This window comes from Anas acuta, chromosome 5, assembly GCF_963932015.1.
Source record: "Anas acuta chromosome 5, bAnaAcu1.1, whole genome shotgun sequence".
Classification (NCBI taxonomy): Eukaryota; Metazoa; Chordata; class Aves; order Anseriformes; family Anatidae; genus Anas; species Anas acuta.
The window spans coordinates 11,382,146-11,404,792 of record NC_088983.1 but is presented as its reverse complement, the minus strand read 5'-3'; the positions used below and the strand labels follow the sequence as shown (position 1 = coordinate 11,404,792).

At 52.2% G+C, this 22,647-nt stretch overlaps 1 protein-coding gene and 1 long non-coding RNA gene across 4 annotated transcripts; one reads left to right on the top strand and one right to left on the bottom strand.

Annotated features, from left to right (window-relative positions):
* Positions 1 to 334: 334 nt before the first annotated feature.
* Positions 335 to 4,046, bottom strand: ANKRD9 (ankyrin repeat domain 9). Of its 3 annotated transcripts, none has more exons than XM_068682710.1 (2): positions 3,886 to 4,046; positions 335 to 3,178 (listed from the first exon to the last, which is right to left on the bottom strand). In XM_068682710.1, the coding sequence occupies exon 2, from the start codon at positions 3,108 to 3,110 to the stop codon at positions 2,232 to 2,234; it is 879 nt and encodes a 292-aa protein (XP_068538811.1). In that variant the 5' UTR covers positions 3,111 to 3,178; positions 3,886 to 4,046; the 3' UTR covers positions 335 to 2,231. The 3 variants fall into 3 exon arrangements, with proteins under 3 accessions (XP_068538811.1, XP_068538812.1, XP_068538813.1); XM_068682711.1 differs by having other exon boundaries at positions 3,841 to 3,999; XM_068682712.1 differs by having other exon boundaries at positions 3,835 to 3,983.
* Positions 4,047 to 12,603: 8,557 nt separating this feature from the next.
* LOC137856871 (uncharacterized) lies at positions 12,604 to 18,076 on the top strand. The gene is made up of 3 exons (XR_011096837.1): positions 12,604 to 12,911; positions 12,995 to 14,327; positions 16,782 to 18,076. It is a non-coding gene; the product is annotated as an uncharacterized lncRNA (long non-coding RNA).
* The last annotated feature ends 4,571 nt before the right edge of the window (positions 18,077 to 22,647 follow it).

Below are 22,647 nucleotides of genomic sequence, written 5' to 3'. Positions count from 1 at the left end.
ATAGGGTTTTGGTAATGGAATCCAGGTGGCGATGAGGCCACGTCCTGCCCAGCTTGTCCTGCTGTCCTAATGTGTAATTAACCTCCTGGCTAGGAATCTGGAGCGTCTTCCAGCATCCTGTCCAAATAACCAACTCCCCATCGCTGAATTGCATTACATCTTTGTCAGCAAGGTTGATGAAGCTTTCCTCTCACCCCACCTCTGCCTCCTCCCCTACCTCAGGACACTTTCCGATGTGCAAGTTAGACCTGATTGCTTTACTTCTTGCCAGTTATGGATGATGCTTCCAGAGCATTACTCCAGAAGCAGTGTATGTACTCAATGTACTCAAATGAAGAATTTAACAACATAGTTTTTATTATTAAGAAGAGAGGAATTAGTTATTTGGATTTCTGTATTTTTTCTCATCAACAAGGCAGCTGAGGAGAATAGTTAAAGCAGGTACACACTTTCCAACATGGGCCCTGAATTCCCCATGATAACTGGTTACAGCATGTATCATCTTGGTTTCTTGGGAAAAAGGAACATTTGCTCTTCTAGGAAACATTTTCAGTGCCATCAGTCTAAGAATAGCAATCTTCTTTCTGCTGCATCTCAAATTTCAGAGGTATGGCTTATCTGTTATCGTGCATGCAGTATGGAAATTTTTTTTAAATGAAATACCACTCTTCTGCTGAAGCATGAATAGCTTCACTTATAGTGCCTCATTCTGAGACTTTTTACTGTTTTTCTAACCAAAGTAAGTTCATGAATAAAGAAATTAGTGTGTTGAGCGTGTCCTCTTATCTCTCAGTGCATCAGTTCTGTGATGATCCCGAAGGGAACTGCAGTGCTGAAACAGTTCAAGTGGCAAACAACTCCCTGCTACAAATTTAAGCACCGCAACAAAACAGTTTCACTGCTGGCTTCCAACAATAGAGGCAAAGCTGCAGCTCGGTGGCCTAGGAGATTCCTATCACTGTGATGCTGCTGGAGCCAGCACAGCTCGCTCCCTGCAGAGCTGGCAGGGGCAGTGCCAATTTTACAGAGAGGCAAGCAGTGCAACTGCCCAGGATGCTGCAGAGTAAAGGTTGCAGAGCGAAGAGCTTCCTCCGTACCTTTTGCTCGGGACTTGACTTGTCTAAACACAAGTCTTGCAGGCAGGACATTACCCCTAAAGGGCTGTTCCATCTGGAGGAGCTGCAGGGATGTCTTGCATACCTTGAAGCGTCTCACAAGGGATGTTTGGGATACCTGGTACCCAGAGGGCTCAGCTGACCCAAAACCAACACATCCCCCTGGGCACTGGCAGCAGAGGAGCTGGAATCCATGCAAGAAGCTGCTGTAGCCTCCCGGGCATGGCCAGGACCAAGCAAATCCCTCTGGGCACACAGGAAGGCAGGCAGAGCCTCCAGCTGCGCCACCCTCCTTCATCCCTTAGGGTGCTGGCACCTCACCCTGCAGCAGCCACACAGAGGGGCTGGGGTCTCCAGCACTGGCTCCTGCCAGGGCAGGAACAGCTTCAGCTGGGGGCTGCAGGCTCTGCTCCTGCCCTCCAGGCACCCCAGCTCTGCAGGAGGAACAGAAAGAACGTCGCAAGGAAGCCAACTGGTACTCGTGCATATGTTAAAATACAGTTTGTTCAGCTGCATATCCCTGCCAGCCTTGTTTAAGGGGGATTTAATAACACGTCTTCTCTTTGGGTTTGTGTACAAGATTAGGAAGCTTTCATCTGCGCCTTTAAAAAAAAAAAAAAAAGACCGCATCCCTGCCAAGATGTATTAGGAGAGCTGCTAAAAAGGAGTCATCCTGTTCCAGGACTGCTCGGCTTATGTAACAGGGAAATCCTAACTCGAAGATTCTCCCCCCCGCGCACTTTCTCAAGGCACATGCCATTTCGGAGTTTTCAGCTGCTTGATTTATAGTTTGGATCATATCTGCTGCTGGTTTATTTAGATGTATTTACAAATATATTCTCCCACATATCCTCATTAGTACAGGCCATGTAACATTTTTATAAAACGCAGTGTAGACCTCACCTCACCACAAAGATCTTTAAATAAAATATACTGTAAAGTGCCAGATACAATTCTTTCTTTTTTTTTTTTCTAAAATAAAAAAAGAAAGGAAAGAAGACAGTTCTAATCAAAACAGGTACTTGGCGGCTGCTGCCTGGGCAGCTTCGTGCACCGGTAGGGTTTTAGCACAAGTCCGTTGTGTCAGGCGAGCAGGAGGCTCCCCTGCAGCCCCCTTTAGCTCTCCAGCTTCAAGTCCAAAGGCTTGAGGAAATGCGGCAGGGGCAGATCGTCCAGAGCCTCGGGGAAGTGCTCGGGAGAAATGGTCCTGATCAAGACGCGCATGGCTCCGACAAACAGCGACGGGGGAGCCAAGCCCACCAGGCAGCGGTACCTGCTCTCCCCTAAGAGGTCCTGCCAGCGCTGCCGGTTGTCCAGCAGCTGCTGCTTCATGGCGAAGGGCACGTCCTGAGGCACGAAGAGGAAGAGGCAGTCGAGGCAGAGCAGCTTGGCACGCGTGTTGACCGCTGGCGCCTGGGCCAGCTGCTGCAGCAAGGTGTCGAGCGGGGTGTTCCCGGCGCCGTCGGGCAGGCAGGGCGAGGCGCCGTGCCCCAGCAGCAGCAGCAGGCACTCGGGGCGCACCAGCTCGCAGGCCACGTGCAGGGCCGTCTTGCCGCCCTCCACCCGGCTGCAGCCCCGGCGGTCCAGGTGGCCGGCCCTGTCGCCCGGAGGGAAGCCCTGCACGGCCTTGAGGATGCGGAAGAGGACGCGGACCCGGTTGTAGCGCACGGCCATGGCCAGGTGCGGGGCCGAGGCCTGGCAGCAGCTGAAGCTTTGGCTGGGCACAGCCAGGGCGCTCTGCGGGTACTTAGTCAGCAGGTGCCGGGCGTAGGGCTGGTGGTCGTGCACCAGGGCGTAGAGCAGCGCCTCGGAGGGCGAGTAGAGGCTCACCTTGCCGCCGTCCTCCCAGTGGAAGACCTCCATGGTCCGCATGTCCTCCAGGAACCAGACGGGCAGCAGGTCCCTCACCGCCTGGTAGAAGGCAAAGGAGGATTTCTTGCACTGCTTCTGCGACTGGGCGCCGCCGCCGCCGACCCACCGGACGCTCCAGGGCATGGCGGGCGGCCGGGGTCCGACGGGGGCTTCCTCCCACACCCGAGACCAGGGGCAGCATCGGCACGGACCTGCGGGGGCACAGAGAGGGGCTGTCAGGGGGCACCCACCGCGGGGAGAGCCGGTACGGCCCAGTACAGCCCGGTATGGCTCAATATGACCCGGCACAGCCCGGCATGGCCCGGTACAGCCCGGTATGGCTCTGCACGACCCGGTACGGCCCGGTACAACCTGGTATGGCTCTGCACGGCCCTGTACAACTCAATATGACCCGGCACAGCCCGGTATGGCTCTGCACGGCCCAATATGACCCGGCACTGCCCGGCCCGGTACAGCCTGTCATAGCTCAATATGACCCGGTACAGCTCGGCACGGCTCTGCACGGCCCGGTACAGCTCGGCACGGCTCTGCACGGCCCGGTACAGCTCGGTATGGATCTGCACGGCCCGGCACGGCTCTGCCCGGCTCGGTATGGCCGGTACGGCACGGAATGACCCGGTACAGCCCGGCACGGCCGGTACACCCGGAACAGCTCTGCACGGCCCGGCACGGCTCGGAATAACCCGGCACAGCCCTGCCCGGCTCTGCACGGCCCGGCACAGCCCTGCCCGGCCCGTTCCCCCCCCGTTCTGCAGCAGCGCTCGGGAACCCCGTCTCCAGAAACCGCCTCCCGGTGCTCGCCATGCCCCGTCCCCTCCCTCCCTCCCTCCCTTCCGCCGCACGGCACCCGTACCCCCTCCGGTGCCGCTGCCGGTGCCGGTGCCGTGCCCGGGCTCACCTGGCCGCTCGGTGCCGCTGCCCGTGTGGGCGGAGGGGCGGCGGGAGCGGAGCGGAGCGCGGCGCGGCGCGGCCGGGGCCCTTTATCCGCCCCCCCCCGCCCCGAGCCGCCCCCCCCCGGCGCGGAGGTCGGTCAGGACCGGGGAACTGTCCAGCCGCCGCCCATTGGCTGCCGCCAAGGCCGCCCCGGGCGCTCATTGGCTGCGGCGGGAGGCCGGGGCCCCGCGCCGCCGCGTGCGTCACGGGAGGCAAAGTTCCAGCAAAGTTGGCGGCCGGGGACGGAGCGGGGCGGGGCGAGGGCAAAAGGGGCGTGGTCTGGGGAAAGGGGGCGTGGTCATGGGGAAGGGGGCGGGGCCTGGGGGCTGGGGGATTGGGGTCTGGGTGCTGGGGGTCCTGGGGTCTGGGTATGGGGGTCTGGGTGCTTGGGGTGTGGGTGCTCGGGGTCCTGGGGGGCTGGGGGTCTGGGTATTGGGGTCTGCGTGCTCAGGGCCTGGGGTGCTCGGGGTCCCGGAGGTTTGGGTGCTTGGGGTCTGGGTGCTCAGAGTCCTGGGGGTCTGGGGATTGGGGACTTGGGTGCTTGGGGTCTGGGTGCTGGGGGTCCTGAGGAGCTGGGTATAGGGGGTCTGGGTGCTTGGGGCTTGGGTGTTTAGGGTTTGGGTGCTCAGGGCCTTAGGAGTGTGGGTATTGGTGGTCTGGGTTCTTGGAGTCTGGGTGCTGAGGGTCCTGGGGGTCTGAGTATCGGGGGACTGTGTGCGCAGCATTTGGGTGCTCAGGGTCCTTGGGGTCTGGGTGCTTGGGGTTTGTGTGCTTGGCGTCTGGATATTGGGGGTCTGTGTGCTCGGAGTTTGGGTGCTCAGGGTCCTGGGGGTCTGGGTATTTGGGATCTGTGTGCTTGGGGTCCTGTGGGTCTGGGAGCTCAGGGTCTTGGTGCTGGGGCTGCAGAGTGTACAGGTTCCTGGCATGTACATCAAGGGCTAATGGGGTCCAGGGTGTGTGGGGCCTATGTGGAGCTGGGCACATGGGGTCTGGGCACTGCAGGTTTTGGGATCACCAGGCTCCTGGTGTGCTGCCCCTGGGCCACCAGGGAAGCACGCTGGGGCTCTGTCACAGCCGGCGGCTCCGATACCGCTGCCCGTGGGGCTCCCCAGACTTCCCCTTGCTTCTGAAATGGGGGACGCCTTCTGTGCTTCCCAGCATGAGGCTTGTGGGGGAAATAGCCAGGCATGAGCTGAGATGTCACATTTCCTTACAGCCCTCTCTGAGAAGCCGCTTGGGGCCTTGGGGAGGGAGGGAGGGAGGGAGGGAGGCTGCAGCACGCTCCCCTTAACCCCGGAGAGAACAAAGGCGGCGAGGAACAACCACTGCCTTTGGTGTGTGTGCCCTGAGCCCCCATCCAGCTGGAAAACAATGCTGAAATTATGCTGGGTGAGGTTTGTGAGGCTGCTGCCCGCTGCTCACACCGATTGCTGTGCAGGTGAACCGCTCCTGCCCAGTTCCAGATGAAAACTCACCGAGGACAACCACGTCCTCTGCTTCCTGCTGACCGGAGCGTTTCTGTCCAGTTGCATCCTATTATTTCAGGCACGGGGTAATTTCTGCTGAAGCACGGGATCAGAATAAATGGCTTAAAGGTGGCTAATTCTACAGCCCTGGCTTGGGGCAGGTGTCCCGTGCTGCCTCACCCACCCGTGCGTGCCTCGCCGCCTCTGTGTGCTGTCCTGCGACCTGCTCCTGGAGACGGCTCTGACCGACCCCAAACACCCGGGCTTTTCCCCAATTTTGCTGTGATATTGTCATCACTTCGGCTGCCCAGCACGGTGACGCCAGGGCAGCCAGGTTGCCAGCCCTTTCGACTCATTTTCCACACATGCCTGGGTAAGCCAAGTTGTGTTTGAGCCCAGAGACAGGGGATTAGCATAGTCGCAAAGCCAAATTTGCTTTTGTGTAGGCAATTAATGTCTCTGGAGTGGAAGCGGGACTGGTTTGCTCAGGCCAAGCTTTCCTCTGGAGGCAGAGCTGCAGCCACCGTGTGCCTTGGGCCCCAGCAGTGGCTTACAAATAGGCCGGAGCATGCTGAGTCCTTGAGGTCTCGCAGCGAGCAGCCGAAGGGTGGCCCAGGGGCTGGCCCCTGGTTGCAAAACGTGTTTGTCACATCCCTTCAAAGCAGGAACCTGCCTGCAGCAAACGCAGCCTGTTTGTGGACTGTGTGTGCTGGAGAAAAAGTGTTGTGTTTGCCCCAAAACTGCTCAGAGTGACAAAACACGACAAACCAAGAAACTTTTAATTTTATGGTACAAATTTTGTGTGCAGACCTGCAGACACGACTTGCTTGTTTGCAGCCCAGCCTGGCTTTAATCACTTTGAATTAAGTAACTGATCTTATTACTTATCTGACTATGAGAGGGCTTATCACAGGTTCCTTGGCACATGATGAGGATTAGTCTGTCGGCACAACCATGTCTGAGTAATGCGACTCTTTGTTGCCTTGTGACGTGTCCTCCCGGAGCTATTTTTTCTTCACCTTCCTCCAGCACATTGCTCCTTTGGTTTCTCCAGCCAGTGACCAGCTAAAGCCCGCTTAATGCTACTGAAACCCACCCACATAATGGGAAGAAGGGAAAAGCTCTGCTGTTGCAACAGATGCCGTGTGTTTCCTGAGGTTTTCATTAAACTGAGGGCAGGACCATATTGGCCATATTGGACCTAATGGGCATGATTGTGGGTGTCATTAAAAGCAAAATGAAAACAGCAGCATGAGTGATAATGTTGAGCATCGTTAGTGTTTAGCACTGCTTTTGAGCATGAGACAAAAAAGGGGCAATTAATACATCCCTCAGTTTCGGAAAGGGCTGAAAGATGCAGTTTTGACCCCAGTCCTTGCCCTGACTTTTTGAGTGGGTTTGATGCTGAACATTTACCAGTTTCCTCTATTGCAAGCAGGCTCGGGACCAAAGTTCAGCAGCGTTTGGACAACGGCCCCCAAACCGCAGCACGCTGTAGCTGCAGGTTTGCTTTAAGCCTCCGGCTCTGGAGTCTCTGTGAGCAAGTCAGGCGGAAACAACCGGCGTGCTGTTTAGCTAAAATTAAACATCTTGAGAGAAAAGTAATGAGCGAGGAGAGCCGGGGCTTGCAGCGGAAGCACTGGGCTGGAGCGCACACCCCGTACATCCACGTCCCGTATCGGCAGCCTCCGAGCAAAGGCTTTCATCTCGCTGTGCCACAGCATCCCCTCTGCAGACCCGGTGCCACAATGCTGCTTTCACCATCACAGTGTGGACTGCGACCTCGTTAGGCAGGGAAATTATGCAAAGGGCTTGCGTTTGGTCTTTGGGGTCCTGGCCCTGCGTGGGAACCCCTCTGCTCTGTGGTCATTAGGTGGTGCCAGAGCTGGGTCCTCTTGTCACCAGGATGGATGAGGAGCCCGATGCTGGTTGGGGCTCCTTTTCCCTTTGGGGAGGCCGTGTGTGCCAGGCCAGGATGCGGCTGGCAGCCCCGGGGGTACCTCCGGCTGCGCTGATTAACAGCTGCTGCTGACACCTCGTGGAAAGCTCCCACAAGCATTTTCTCCAGAAACCTTCCTGTTTCATTTCCTCCGCCACTGCGGGTCCTCCTCCGAGCAGCCTGTCCTCTGTCTGTGTCTGTGCCTCTGTCTGACATGGCTTGGGCACAGCTCCTGGCCCCCAGGTGGCTCACCAAAACCCTCAGCCATCGCTCCGGCCAGGGGGGGACTCGGGCCTTGAAACCTCGCTCGCCCCTGCGCGATGGTGCTCAGCACCATCCTCTTCCTCCTCCTCGCTCCCTTTGTATGCTGCTCGCTCTCTGCTTCCCAGACTTGGAGTGAGTCATTGCTTTACAGAGAGCCTGAAGTGCCCCCAGCCCAGCTGGATTGCTTTCTCTTCTGTGAGAATGGGTCAGCTCCTTCCTGATCCACAGCATGAAAGAAAATCTGCCTTGGAAACAACGCAGTGAGGAAGCCTTCTCTCATTACTTTCGTTTCCTGGCTGCCACACAACTAACGTGACTCCCTTCCAAAAATCTGCAGCCCAAATAATGCTTGGGAACCCAAGACAAGCTTAGAAACCCTCCACGTTGGAAAGGACACCTCTCCGCCAGCTCTGGGGTGAGGTACAAAATGTGGGGGCTGGCTGCTCCCAGGCCTCAGGCTGGTGGGAAGCTGAAGAATTGGCTAACCAGGTGGCATAGATCTGTTGCATTAGTGCCCAGCAGTGGCATAACCCATTTTTTTAGGCTTTGAAACTGATTTTTTATATGCCAGCCGGAGGAAGAGATGGTCCTTCATCTGCAGTTACATTGCAAGCCTTCAGATGTGGTCACAGGCTATGGGTGTCCGTTTTATTTTGGCTAGGACAGTGACGACCCCTTATTAAACTTTGGTTTTGGCATCTGTAATAAATGAGTCATCTTCATCCTTTCTGAAACCTACAGAAACTCCCAGAGCACAGCAGAGATTAAATTTGAGCCAGCATGTTTGGGGGTGGGGTGGGGAGCTGGGCAGTGTGCTTGTCCCACAGAAGACAAAAAGGGACCTCCTGGGTTCCTTTTGGGGAACTTCTCTGTTTTGTAAGCGAAATGGGCAAGCGGGGTCAGAGAGCTCCTGGCGCCTGCGGATGGTTGTGGCCTTCGGCTCGATGTTGCTTGTTAAAAATATTGTCCCAGATGTATTAATATGACCAGACTGGATTGCATCTGAGCTGAACATTGTGAGCCTCAGGCGGGACATAAATATAGAAGCAAAACAGCCTGACATGAGAGTCATCTGTCCTCTTCTACCCATGAAGTGAAGGGGAAGGAGAGCAGGCTCGCTCTCTGGCAGTTTGTGGACACTTCCAGGCATTGCCCCGAGCCTCGGCGAGCGCCTGCACCGAGCTCCTGGGGCAGAGGCGACCCCGGCCCACCCCTCGGTCAGCCCGCAGCGAGCTGTGCCCCAGGACTGTGCACTCAGCACATTTCTAACTTGGGGTTAGATTTGCCGAGACAAGGTCTGCAATCATGAATGACTATTTGTTTGATGTGTTTGCCTAACAGGATTACCCTTATCATAACGATATAGCAACCTGGCCTTGGCATAGCAAAAGCCAAGGGCTCAAGGGGTCAGGCTCTTGCCTCTCCTGCCCCAAATGTGCAGGGTGCAGCTTGTCTCCGTTATCACCATAAGGCTCCGCAACATCCAGCCAGTGCTTGGGCTGGCATTTACTGCTCCGCTTTTGGAAAGAGCACCTGTGGCATGTAACTCTGTCTGCTGACATCATGCTTGGCATTTCCCCCTGCACCTGAAAAAAAAAAAAAAAAAAAAAGATCAATAATATTAAAAGGTTAGAAAAAAAAAGATGCAGTGTTTTACAATTAGAGAATGAGCTGCCTTTGCTGTCGGGAATTGCTTTGAGCAGGTGTCTAATTGAATTCGGGGTGAATTTGTTGCCCTCTGGTTCCCCAGGAATAGAGCTGCAGGTAACGAACCAACAAGTCATTTGCTTTCTGTGTTTCACATCACAAACCTGCCTGACACCATTGCGACAGCATCTGTTTGTCCTTAAATGTATACCTGCAATGATTAAAATTGCCTGTTTTAAATGTCTGCAGGAAGGCATAGGATGAACGCTCTGTTCTGGCAGTGTTTTTGACAGGGGAGAGCCTGGCTCTGCTGACTCCCCATGCCCAGCCTTGTCCCTGCCAGGCTGGGGACCTTCTCACTTCCCGACGACACCGCTTTGACCCCAGCACTTTTCTTGCTGGCTGAGGCCAGCCTGGCCATATCAGACCCAGGCACTATTCACGGAAACAGGACCCACCGCCTGCTGGTTGCCGGCTCCAAAACAAGCAGGATCCTCTATTTATAAAGCGCTATAATTGGCTTGAATGAAACTTGTGGTTATCAGGCTGCTAGGGCCCCCGGGACCGCCGGCACAGCAGCCCTGCAGTGCCAGGGGACGCTGCGGGGCACAGCGGTGCCTCTGCATAAATCCAAGGGATACCCAGGTCTATGGCATGAGCCGTATGTGCACAGACTCCTGGCTTCTGCAGCATCCCGTATGTGTCAGGGCTGTGTGGAACTGCTTCTCTCGATGAAGTCTGGGGGCACGGAGCTGCAGCAGAGCCAGCAAGAGAGAAATCTTCCTGCTGCAGCCGCCGTGCCATGGAGATGCTCGGCTTGCAGCAGGGAGTATCACCAGAACCATCCTTTTAACCCTGAAGCACTTATAGCTGGGATGTGAGCAGGGCTCTGAGGCTCCAAAATGACTGTCTCAATCACCGGGCCTAAGCAATCTGAGTTCACCTGTGTTTAACTTTTCATATACTTGATTTTGCTGAGGTGTGTAGCCATGTGTGACCCACAACGGGTCTTGCTGTTCAGACCAACATTGTCCTGATCTCATAGCTGAACACGGGGTGAGATGACAAGGTCTAAAAAGCAGCAAAGCAGCTGTGGCCCCTCCATTTAGAAGCAGGTATCTATGTTGTATTACTCATTCAAGGGGCAGATTTGGTCTGGTTTTCCTGTGTAAATTCCTCTGCCATTTGAACAGTAAAATATGATAGATATATGGCCAAGCAGAAAGATTAAAAAAAAAAAAACAAACAACTGATGCTTTGCATATCATTGAGGGCTTATTTTTATTCCCTTTTGTTCATTCTCTCAGCTCTTGGCTGCAACTAGGTCTGATGAAATAACAAACAGGGATGAAGGAAGAGGGCAGCTCTTCCATGACCTTCCCTCGGTCAAAGGAGGCTGCGTCGCCGCAGTTAACTCCAGCAGCAACTGCAGGCTTAGCAGGTAGAGATTCATCCACTGTGCACATTATATAAGGAAATCTAATTTTTTTTTTTAAGAAGATTGATTTATCAGTCAAAAGCCCTTTCACTGTGAAGTGCTGGATAAAACCAATCTTTCTTTCCCTTTCATTTCATGCAAACATACACAGAAGTCCTCTAGCACTGTCTGAAGCTGCTCTGCAGCCAAGAAATCCACTGGGTCTGTTGATTAAGCCTCCGTGATATTTCCAGTTTCTCTGTAATTGTTTTCTAATGAAATTTTCAAATCCAAGTATAATCAGGAGATTAGACCATAGAGAGTTCACAGTTGGGCTTCTCATTTTGATTTTTCCTTTCCTAAATCAGTATCTATCTTCTAGGCAGAGATGATAAGATAATTTTGTGTATATAAAGGCATCTAAAACCCAGGTGGCAATATCTGTTACCTTCAGGATTCAGCGCTAACATCATTTTACGCAACTCTCCATTTTGAAGTGTTGTTTTTGCCCCCGAAATTATTGTTGCTGTCTGATCAGATTTGCCTGTTAGTACGTCTTTTTGTGGTTTAGTAAGTGGCTGAGGGGTTGTGATGTAGTTATCCCTGCCAGAATTTCCCTGTGCTTCTGCCTGTGCATTTTAGAGGACTGCTGTGCAGTGCAATGCGTGCCGTGAATGTAGCGAGGTGCTCACGTTCCCAGGCACTGCTGGCACTCTGTGACATTCTTTGCTTTCTGCCGTGCCTCCGGCCCAGAAAACTGAAACAAAGAGGAGCTAAAAAGATTACATAAAGCAAAGAGAAGATGAGATGTGTGACAAAACGAAAATAGGTGTAAACAGGGAGATGGGTATAAATAGCAAGCTGAGAAACGCGCGAGCCCAGCTGCTGCACGTCGCAGAAAGGTCGGCCCCGCTCCTGGGCCTGTCCTGTAGCCCTGCTCGGGTGCCATGACCAGGACAGGATGGCTGAGCAGCAGCCAGCATTGACACGAATAGCGTGTTTGGAGCACACATGCCTTTTTTCAAATTTATTTGTTGCAGACACACTCACTCGGGCTCCTTCCAACATTTTCCCGCAGCCTGGTGCTGTATGCTGTGGTCCTGTGAGCTCTCAAGAGCACACCCACCTCGCAGGCACCTCCTGGGGTGCCATTAACATGGGTGGAAATTTCATTTCATAAATGATACGGGGAGGTTTACTGGCTCCAGTCAGAGGGCAGGAGGAAAGGTCTGTGTTTGGTGGGTTATGCGGGGGCTGGGATTTTGTGCGAGTAACAAAACATCCCAGAGTTTTATAACTCGTGAAAAGAAGTGTTTCAGGAGACGGGTAAAATAGCCAGGCTCACACCAGTCTCCTGGGCTCTGGCAGGAGTGGTGGGCTGTGTGGTGGATTTCACTGCAGTGCTTCAAGACATTGCTCAGGGCTGGGTGCATGTGGTGCACAGGGACTGGAGCTTTGCCCCCACCATTGCCTTTCCAGGCTGTGCTTGCCAGCAGGTCAGCAATAAGTACAAGCATTCCCAGGGACAGGCTGCTCTGGTGACTTGTACTTCATCAAGCAGGAAAAAAAATAAAAAATAAAGAATATAAAAGAAAGAAGCACATTTTGGCTGGGGTTCAAGCACCTTCTTCTGTTGCCCTTGTGATTAAGTGTCAGATAAGAGTTCAGGGTATTTGGTTGCTTGTATAGAATAAAAGCGTGTTTTCTTTGGTTGCTGCTGGCAGCTGTGGGCTCCCTGAGGGTGCCGGCCTGTTGCTCCCAGAGCCTGGTCTGATCTTGGTAAGTAAGACAAGGTTGTTCTGTGTGGGTTGGAGTTTGTCTGACATCAGAGGTGAGCTTCCAGGCCTCCTGTCTCTGAGAGGTTGAACCAGGCTCTGCGGGGGCACGGAGCTGCCTCCACGCTGCCCAGCTGCTCTCGTGGGGTTTTCTGCTGGCTCCACCCTGCCCCGCATTGTGGACAGCTTCCCAAAGCTGGAGTCTAAATTTACTTCCTTTCTGCAGAGGCCTGTTAGTCATCTCCCACTCATAAACAAACATTTTAGAGACACCAGGGAAGCCGAGCCATGAAGAGGACAAAGCTTAGCTGGTTTTCAAGTAACTAATTCATCAGCAGGCTCCGCGGGAGTTGTGCAATAGCCCAGCCACTAAAGAATCAAAACCACCCCCTACTCATCAGGAAAACAGGCTTCTTGCATGGACGGAGCCTTTCGTCTTCAGCTCGACTCTCACATTCCTTTAAAAGCATTGTAGATTAGATGGTTTGTTCTTTTTTTGTTTGTTTGTTTGTTTGTTTGTTTGATTGATTGATTGATTTGATTGATTGTTTTCCTTTCCTTTGCAGGTTTGTCTTGCTGCTTTTTTGCTGACGAGCCCCTGGTGTCTTCAGACCCTTCCCTCCCTGTGTGGAGGTCTCCTCGAGTCTCTCTGAGGGCACTTGCAGTGATAGGACAGCAGAGGAGTGAGGAGTGGTGGTGGCTGCAGAATAAAGGCAAATGATTTTGGGGACAGAGCCTTGTAAAAAGATAAATCTGCTCTCCCCCATTCAATTCCTGTCTTTATTTGGCACTTTCCTGAGTTTCGCTTCCAATTACTCTACCTGGCAGTAGGTGTGGGCTCACAAATTCCCCTTGCTAACCCGTGCAGAGTGGGACGCCTGGGTTGTAGTCACACACTGACGTGCTTCCTGAAAACCCAGTGTGGCGCAGGGCTTTGGAGTGAATTATTGCCAGGCCTCCTGGAGTATTACCAAGCAAAACTGCCCCCGAGTAACAGCGCTCTTGCAGATGATCAGCCAGTGCTTTCCTCAAAGAGCCCCTTGGAAGAAAATGTTTGTAGTGCTTAGAGGAGAAAAATTGTTTCATTAAAAAGAAAACGAGCCAAAAACCAAATCAAAATCTCACAAATAGGGCCAAGTATTACAGAAATAGTGGAAGTGTTTAAACCAAGTCTTTAGCAGTTTATTAGATGTTCTAGTTAATAGATTTATCTTTGACTCATTAAAAAAAAAAAAATAGAGCCTGGCTTAGTTATGTACCCAAAAGCCAAACATGGTTCCCTTCTGTCCCAACAGGAGCTCCCCTCAGTGTCCATCCCCAGCGGGTCCTCGAGGGGCTCTTCCACCACGCAGTGCCAGTGAACAGGGTCCTCACCCACAGGGACCGCTGCCCCCGCCGCAGCAGCTCTGGGCTCCCCCAGCCCACATTTCTGCCTGGAACCCAGTGCCAGAAATGGCCCCCAGTCATCAGGAGCACCAAGGCAGGCTGGCGGGGGAGACATTTTGCCAGGAGAGGCCACAGGCAGAGCCGTGTGAAAGCCACTTGCAGTCTGCTCCTGTAGCCATGCACTGGGTGATGTCGAATACTGGGGTCTGCACCAGTAAATAGCTGCTCTAATTTGCACTCTACTGCAAAATAATCAATTTACTTACCCTGCCCCAAATGTCAGACTTTTTCTGTCTTTTTAATATATTTAGGGATCATTTTCTTAAGCTATCTGAAACCGGGAAAACCAGCAGCTGACTTTAATTAAGTGGGGACCAGGCTATAAATCCCACCACCGGCGTCTTCTCCCCACGGAAGCTGACCTCTAAAGCCTGCTCCAACCTGCCTTGCTGCAGGAGCAAGTGCTTCAGCAGCCAAAGGTTACCCCCTGCAGTAAATCCAAAGCTACTGCAGGTAAGACATGAGCCGGGTTTCATTTACTGGTGTAGATTTCCGTGTTTTTTTTTAAAAAAAAAAAAAAGGGAGGGGGGGGGGGGGGGCAGGGAAAAGCAGCCTGCTGCACTAAAATCCAGAGTAAATTCTACCAGTTTCAGCAAACCCAGGTGGGGTTGGGAATGGCATGAAGGAGCCTGCAGTTAGTGGTGCTTTTTTCCTATCTGGGAGATTTTCCTGGGGCGATGCTTTAGGCTGAGGGTCTTGCTATAGGGCTGATTGTACAGGTCAGCTTCAGCCCCTGTCTTGTCCCTCACTAGCAGCCAGGAATGAATGAACAGCCCCAAAAAAGAAATATGGTGTTGTCTGGGATGTGCTGCTGTGACTGATGTGCTGTACTCAACACACCTTGTGTCACCCTCTGGCTGTATCAGCACCAGGATGGGGCTGAAAGCTGATGTGGTTCCAGGGAGGACCGGGCAGGCTCCTGGAGGAATGTGCTATGGGATGCTAAGTCTGCACCGTGGCCCCAGGAAGACCACGGCTACCACATTACTGGAAGCAGAGAGAGGTTTTTTGTGATGTCTCTGTGCTCATACAGCCCCATCCTCCATGTGCGCCCAGTGCTGATGGATTAGTCCAGCCCCACGTCTCTTGTGCTGTCAGGGGCATCTGTGCCAGCACCTCCTGGAGAGGCTCAGGCTCGCTCTTGCCAAATTCTAGCACACGTAGCTGGATCTACTGCACAGAGAGATGGCCTTTCCAGCTTTACCTGTTTAGATCTTTTTCCAAAGGAAAGCTGAGATCCTGAGTAATGTGAAGGCCTCAAGCATCATCTGCACCAAGGTATGCCCATGCTGCAGAGGCATCAGCCCCAGTAGATGCATCTACCCCAACCTGCCCATCCTGGGGGTGCAGTGGGGCTTGGCCAGCAGCTGGCAGGGGCTCACAAAGAAGTGACTTTGGGGTGTGTTGTGCCCCCCCCCCACCCCAGCAAGCACATGCAGACCCCCTGACTCTCCGTTGGCTGCTGGCACTGCCTTCAGCATGACCCAGCCTGTGTTTTCTCATGCGAAATTCAATAAATTCAGCATTTTCAGGAACTTGGCATAATCAGGGTTTTCAATCTTCTCCTTCATTGCCTTCTAATATACCCTCCTAACAATTAACTCTGGGTGTTGGGAGAATGCCAAATGCAGGGTAAAAGACTTCGTTTTTCTTTCCCATAATTAAATGTCATGTTCGCTGCTGTCTCTCCCACTCTATTAAGTGGCCGTGCATGGTCTAAAATGCTCTTTGGTGAATTAGCATAAGGTCTGTCAGGACCCCACCGATGTTCCCCCTCCTGCTGGATCTGCTCAGCTCACAAAGGGCAGCGTGAGCAGGCAGAAGGGGCCCTGCGAAGGAGGAGGCAGCTTTTTAGTGCACTCCTGGGGAAAAAAAAACCACGTGCAAAACCTCTCCCTGGTCCCCAGGTGTGCTATGAAAATACGCAAAGCACCCAAATTGAATGCTGCAAGGTGAGTGCTGCTGCTGTACTGTCCAGCCCTGTGGAAAAGGGGTCAGTACAGATCCCTTGTACTGATTTGTAATCAGGGGATCTGTACTTGATTTTAGTGCAGCAGGATGCTCTCCCATACCTATTCACTGCTTTGCCTTCAAAACAGGGAGGCAAAAGCTGTTATGACGCTTTCTCCCTGACCTCCCAGCTGGAAATGAACTGATGGAGCAAGGACAGTGGTGACGGGGTGTCTCCTTGCCCTGTGCTCTGTGCCACCACAGCCCTTCTTGTAGGGTCCTTGTCTTGCGGGGGGGGGTGACAGCCTTTCAAGCATGATGGCCCAGAATGATCCTGGTTTTCCACCAAATTACAGATTGAGGGGGTTGGCAGGAGCGGAAGGTACAACACATCAAAGAAGGATGTTATTTCTGCTCAACTGTTCTGTCCTTGCCACGTCCTGCAGCAGCCAGCCCTGCTGCTCGCCCTCCAAAGCGTTCCTGCAGCCTGCTTTCCTCCCTGTGCTGAGTGACTCACTTAAGCCATTTTGCTAATTCTTTACTTTTCACAACTTCAGTTTCATTAGCAGGTTCAGAAGTAGTCTTTCTGACATGGGACAATGGTTTGTGATCCTCAGGAAGCCAGGAGAAGGCTTGGTGGCAAGAGGGATAGCCAGTGGTGTCACCTGGGATGGGGGCTACGAGTCCCAAACCATCCTTGCTTGGAGATACCTCTGCTCCCACGAGGGGTGACCTTGCTGGGTGGGATGTCCTCTCTGTGTTGTTTCCCCCACCTCCTCCCACACCCTCTCTTTGCTTTGAATAAACAGCCACAGAAAGGGAGCCTTTGTTTCCAGCAGCATTAGGGGAATGGCTCTTCGTGGTACCAATAACCCTGTTTGCAAACAAGCAGAAAGGCTTGACTACAAACAGGAGGCTCACAATGAATTATTCACTGGCTCTTTTCTCTTCTTTCAGGAAGTTTGCTGTAAAACCAGGGGCCAGAAGTGGTCCGTGTGAGATGCACGACCACCTGCACGCAAGGAGTCTGAGCTTTTGGCTCTCGGGGTGCTCAGCCCACCCTGGTGATGGGGACCTCCTGCTTTGTGCAAATTTGTGTCTGGGCTGCAGCACACCTCTGCTGTGTTTGATCACAGTTCCGCAATAGATGCGGTTTCTTCATTCTCTAGATGCCTGCTGAAGACCTGGAAATCTGACTTACACACGTGCCAGGTGCCCGTAGCTTTGACAGATGTTAGACGGAGCAATGCTCTGAACGCTCAGAGGGCTTCCCAATGACACGCACCCCAATGGCTCAGGTTTTGGGGCCTTCCACTTGGTTCCCTGCCATTAGTGGCTGTTTGGATCCTCTCCTTCAGCTCCCCCAGTCCTCCAGACCCTCCACTCCTTGGGCTGCACTTCCAGCAGAAGCTCCAGTGCTGGCAGAGCGCAGCACTGTGCTGGGAGGTGCTCTGGAGAGAAGCCCATGAGAAAATAACACTGCTCCATCTTCCAGGCAGCACAGCGTGCAGCAAATGGGGCACGGGACCACACACTGCCCACCACGGCATGTGCTGGCCAAGGCATAAATCTGGGGGAAAAGAAAGAAATGGATCACGCAGCCAGAGCCCCGCTGCCTTTCCAGGTGCTGGCTGCGTGCATCCACGCAGCTGTGTTGGGACGTCCTTCTGGGCGGCTCATGTGAGTCCAGGGCAAGAAAAAAAGATGCTGAGCAAGTACTGTTCAGACTGGTGTGTGTTTCTTTCTACCTTTGGCTGAAAACTTGGCTAAGATGCGGATGAAAAGAACTGCTGTTTTATTTATTTATTTATTTCAACCTGGCTGTTCAAACTGCCATGAAAAATACGACCGCTCTGTTCTTTTATAACCTCTTATAAGCCCTCATGTTTAGCCTGAACTCCCCAGAACCCATAAAAGAAATGGATAGAAATACCATAAAAGTGAACAAAATCCTCAAACACAGCCAGTTCATATTCCGAGTGTCTTATTAAACACTTATTAAAAAAAATCCCTCCCCTTATATAAATATGTGATTGTTTATAAATCTGTAACTAATTTTAAGCTATTGGAAACAGCTTTATAGGAGAATGGCCCTATAGAAACAAAACTTTAACGTTAAGAACATAACATTAAAACTTTAAGAACATAGCAGATGTGAGATACCTATATTTTAATGTATTCAGAAAAGTTTTGCCTAGAAAAATCAGAGGATTCCAGGAAAAAAAAAAAATCTGGGTAAAATAGTTGATTTATTCCATGTGCTTGGCTTTAAGTAATACAAGCACCTTTCTCCCAGGTGTGCAGCATCCTGGGGGAACCAAGCCCTTCGGACAAGGACCAGCTACAAATTTTCCCCCACAGCCTTTCCTTTGGTGGTGGCAGTGCCCCAGGCTGCCAAGTGCAGCATTACAGGGCAACCAGGGACCTGGAGAGGCTGCTTGGGAAGATGATTTGCTTGGGTGTGCAGGTTTCTTTACTGATTTATACCACCTGTGGTGAGGGTTGCCCCCTCCTGTTGCTCACCGGCTGTGCTGTGTCTGTTTTTTGGCAGGGCTTTGGGCTGATTTTCAGCCCTGCTCTCGGTTCAGGCAGCCTGGTGAATGCCAAATGTCCCCACCGAGCACCAAGAGCTGGCCGTGGGCACCTTCCCAGCAGCGGGACGTGCTGGGGACGTGTCAGGGCCCTGCACAGAGTTGGGCCGCCTCATCTGTTTGCATAACGGGTATCTCAGAGCTGGAAAGGGATTTCTTTTGTGTCTGCAGTTAAACTCAAGGGAAGCTGGTGGAGGGGGGAGAGAGAGGAGTGGAGATAAAAACAAACGGGTGAGCGCTTGGTGCATCTGTTCCTCGTGCTGAATAGTGATGTGCAGCGCCCTGAAAACCTCTCCTGAGGTGAGAGGAGTGAGGAAAGCCCTGGATGCTCCCTTGTCACTGCCCCCAGGGCAGGAGCATCGCTTGCTGTGTGCCCTCCTGTGCTCAAATGTCACTAAACCAGGGGGTGGCATCCAGGCATCCTCAGTCTGCCCATGCGGAGCCTGCCCTGCTGGTGGTGGGTGTACGGTGACGCCATGCACGGCTACGTCCCCAGCAGTGGGCACGGCAGGGTGTTGCTGGATGATGAGACCTTCCCCAGTCTCCAGGATGCTTTTAGATTCTTCTATTAATAACTCCTCGTGTTTTCATCGCTGGGAACATAAATATGTATCCCCAAATGCTCCCGATTGTCACAGCCAGTAAATTGGAGGCTGATCACAGTTCTGTTCAACTTAGAGCTCTGTGGCAGCCATCTCTTCGCTCCTATTCCAAAATCCCGAGTGCATGTGCTCATTGAAGTGACAGGCTGAAAACAAAGCTCAGGAACAAATCCGCACAAGCAGGGCCAGCCCTGGAACAGGCTGGCACAGCTTCAGCTGATTTGAATGTGAATTACACCCATCTAGGCCAGGGCTGGAATTTGCCTATGGCATGGGCAGGCTCTCTGTAGCTTTGCTAAACCAGGTCATTTGTGGCCCGAGATGCTGTCAGTGGGAAAAGAGCTGAGCAAAAGCAGTTCATGATGCTAGCCAGAGCCGAGATTTTGCCTATGGAAAGTTGGACAAATGTGAGCAATTCTTTTTTTCTTGTGACCTAACTTAGATTTTAACTTTTGCTAAAAATGAAAGTAGCTAATGAGCGCATATAAATGTGTGCGTGCCTGGGATGCAAACACACATGAGCCACCACTCGGTAAATATTGGCTGATTCTGGTACGAGTGCTGCTTCTGCATTTGAACTTCCCCTAGTCTTAGTCCTTCTGGGGTTGTGCTGTCCTGCCCCTGTCCCCCTGCAGCTGGTGTGGCCGTGTCCCATGGGGGCAGTGATGGAGCTGCTGTGCCCAGTGCTGCTTTTCTGTCTTCTGGAGACACAGAGACCACCCAGGGCAGGCTGCTGCCTCCCTGCCAGCTCAGCATGGGTCTGCCAGCTTCAAAACCACCCCCAGCTGTCATCTCTTACAAAGAGAGCAACTGGCATTGAGAAAATCTTATCAGCATTTTGACTCCATCGTGCTCAGGGCATTACAGCCACCCCTACAAGTGACAGAGGACACAACCTCTAATATCACTTCTGGGCAGTTTCCTGCCGTTTAAAAACGCCTCAAAAATCTTAATTTTAAACCACAGGTGTGAGGCTAATGTAATACAAGTCACAAATTAGGGATTGTATGTTCTAGTCATTCGAATGAGAATTATTTTAGGACAAAGACCAGCAGCATTTGCAGTCAAGTGTGACTAGCACAGCACAGCACAGCACAGCACAGCACAGCACAGCATGGGATAGGATAGGATGGAATAGAATAGAATAGAATAGAATAGAATAGAATAGAATAGAATAGAATAGAATAGAATAGAATAGAATAGAATAGAATAGGAGTGCTTCAGATGGAAGGGACCTACAAAGATGACGAAGTCCAACTGCCTGACCACCAACATTTAAAGCATGTTATTGAGGTCATTATGATTTGTGCCACTCCTGCCATGGGTGACCAGGAGCAGGGATCAGTGCCCCCCTCTCCCTGTCCCCTCCTCAGGGAGGTGCAGAGCCGTGAGGCCACCTCTCGGCCTCCTCCTCTCCAGCCCAGACAGCCCCAGTGTCCTCACAGGACGTGCCTTCCTGCCCTCTTACCAGCTTGTTACCCTCCTCTGAGTGCCTTCAAGGGCCTTAACACCCTTTCTATAGTGTGGAGCCCAGAATTAAAGACAATACTCAAGGTGAGGCTGCACCAAATGCTAAATTTGCACATAATAAGATGTTCTTGTTGCTGGGGTCAGGGGAGTTTCTGTAGAAAGGAAGAGCAAGAAGACAATATAAAGAAAGCAGAGAAGGAAACTGGGAAGTGCAGGTCTTGCTTCCCCTGGCATGTTAGAAGCAGTGTTGTGCCTGGAGGTGGCCTTCACCAACAGTGGTGAGGCCTCCTTGTCTAGATCTCCATGCTTGAGCACAGAAGGGGAAAGGGAAGCAGTTCAGGCCCCAAACGAGCAGAAATAGGAGGATGATGTTACACATTCCTGCTGCAAAGTGCAGTGGCCACCTGACCTCTTGTGGAGTCACCCCAAGGCCTGGCGCAGCTAGAAAATGTGGCCATAGCCATCTGATTGCTTGTCAGGCTGGGGAAGGGCCTGAAACCAACCCATTTGATAACAGCATGTTTGCATAGTGTAATCCCATGTCAGTCTTTAAAATGCTAAATCAGGAGTGAAATCAAGATTTTTCTCACTGCTGTATTTAGTCCAGCCTCTCCAAATGGGATAACGCATCCGAGTGCCGCATTTGTTGGAGCAGTTTTATTTTATCCCTCTTGATTTCCTAGTTTGTCTTGAACAGCTGAGCACTTTCCAAAGAAAATAATTTTGTAGGACCGATGGTGTATGAGCAAGCTTTCAGTGAGACTAGAGCAGGGCTGCGCTCTGCTTTTCGGGGCCCAGCAGCTCCGTTAGAGAACCAGTATAATGTGCTGGGTGGCACTGGGCTGGAGGCTATGGGTGCAGGGGGAGCCAGTGGTAAGTGGCGTTTCCTAAAGTTTAGTCCCCAGGCCCAGAGCATGTCACGGGATGCATGACTCATCCTTAATGGGCCTTAACAGTTTTTGTTACCCCAATGGCCTGGGAAAGGCCCTGTGGGAGAGGTCCCACTGCAGCCAGGCCCTGCTCGGCCTCCTGGCTGCTGCTGCAGGGCTCATGGAGGCTTCTCCTGGGGAAAGCAGCAGGGTCAGGGCCACATCCATCACTCCTGCCTTGCTCCAGCGAGGAGCACATGTACTGGGAGGGCTACTTGGGGAATCCTTTGCCACTGGGGATATCAGTAGGATGCAAGAGTATACAGTCTCCAGAAGAGATCCCCTGGTTCCTCCCAGTGGGGTGTGGGGTAGCCTGGGTAGCAGAAAATTAGGAGAGCTTCCCAGGCTGTTGGCTAGGCCAGGCCAGGCAGAGGCATCCCATGCTGTGATGTGAAACTGGATCCGTGTTTTTCTGTAACACAGATCTCATCTTACTTGCCCGTTTCCTATGCACCGGCAGCCCGAGCAGAGAGCTGTGTCTCATGTTGGGCTCGTGCTTGAAGCCAGCAGTGTTTCCACAGCTCTCTGAGTGCACCGATGACTAACAGCTTCCAAGACCCCCCTGGCATTTGCCCTTTATACATCTTCTCTGTCCCTTGTGAAACAAACAGAGAGGCAGGAAGAGAAAATTTTACAGCCCTCTGCTGTAAAAAAGCCCTCTGCCCAAATGATTACTGTGGAAATGAAATGTTATTCCCCTCCAGGAAAATGGCAGAGAGCTCTCTGCATAGCTCTGGAGCTTAGAGGTATGGGTAGAGTAGGAAATCAAGTAAGTGACGATGATGACAGAGTCCGTCGCAAGCCAACTGAATCAGCAGACACCCTGTTTTCAGTTACTCACACTCAATAAGTCAGATCTTCAGGGCTGATTTTTTCTTGTTCTGTTCCTGTTGGGTGCTCACATTCAATGCTTTGCAAATACAGATTCACAAATATGAAGTGCTGGAATCACAGCTGATAATGTCAGACTATTCAAGGTAAACTCCTTGTCAAACAAATGGTACATAAAAGCCTGATCGATATTAAAACCTCTTGAATAATAATAACAACAACAAAACAACCTTTGACACAAGGAAGAACAGGTGGTGTGAGTACAATCTACCATGATTTCTGCCTGGTCCCACAGGACCACTTGCCTACAACCCCTTGCACACTCCCCAACAGCCAAGTACCCACAAAAAGTGTCTGGATTGCTAAATCCCACACCAAACCCTTGGCAAGCAGGTGGTTA

Excerpts from the sequence above, each read along its gene's own strand:
- ANKRD9 (XM_068682710.1), bottom strand. The coding sequence starts at position 3,110 with ATGCCCTGGAGCGTCCGGTGGGTCGGCGGCGGCGGCGCCCAGTCGCAG.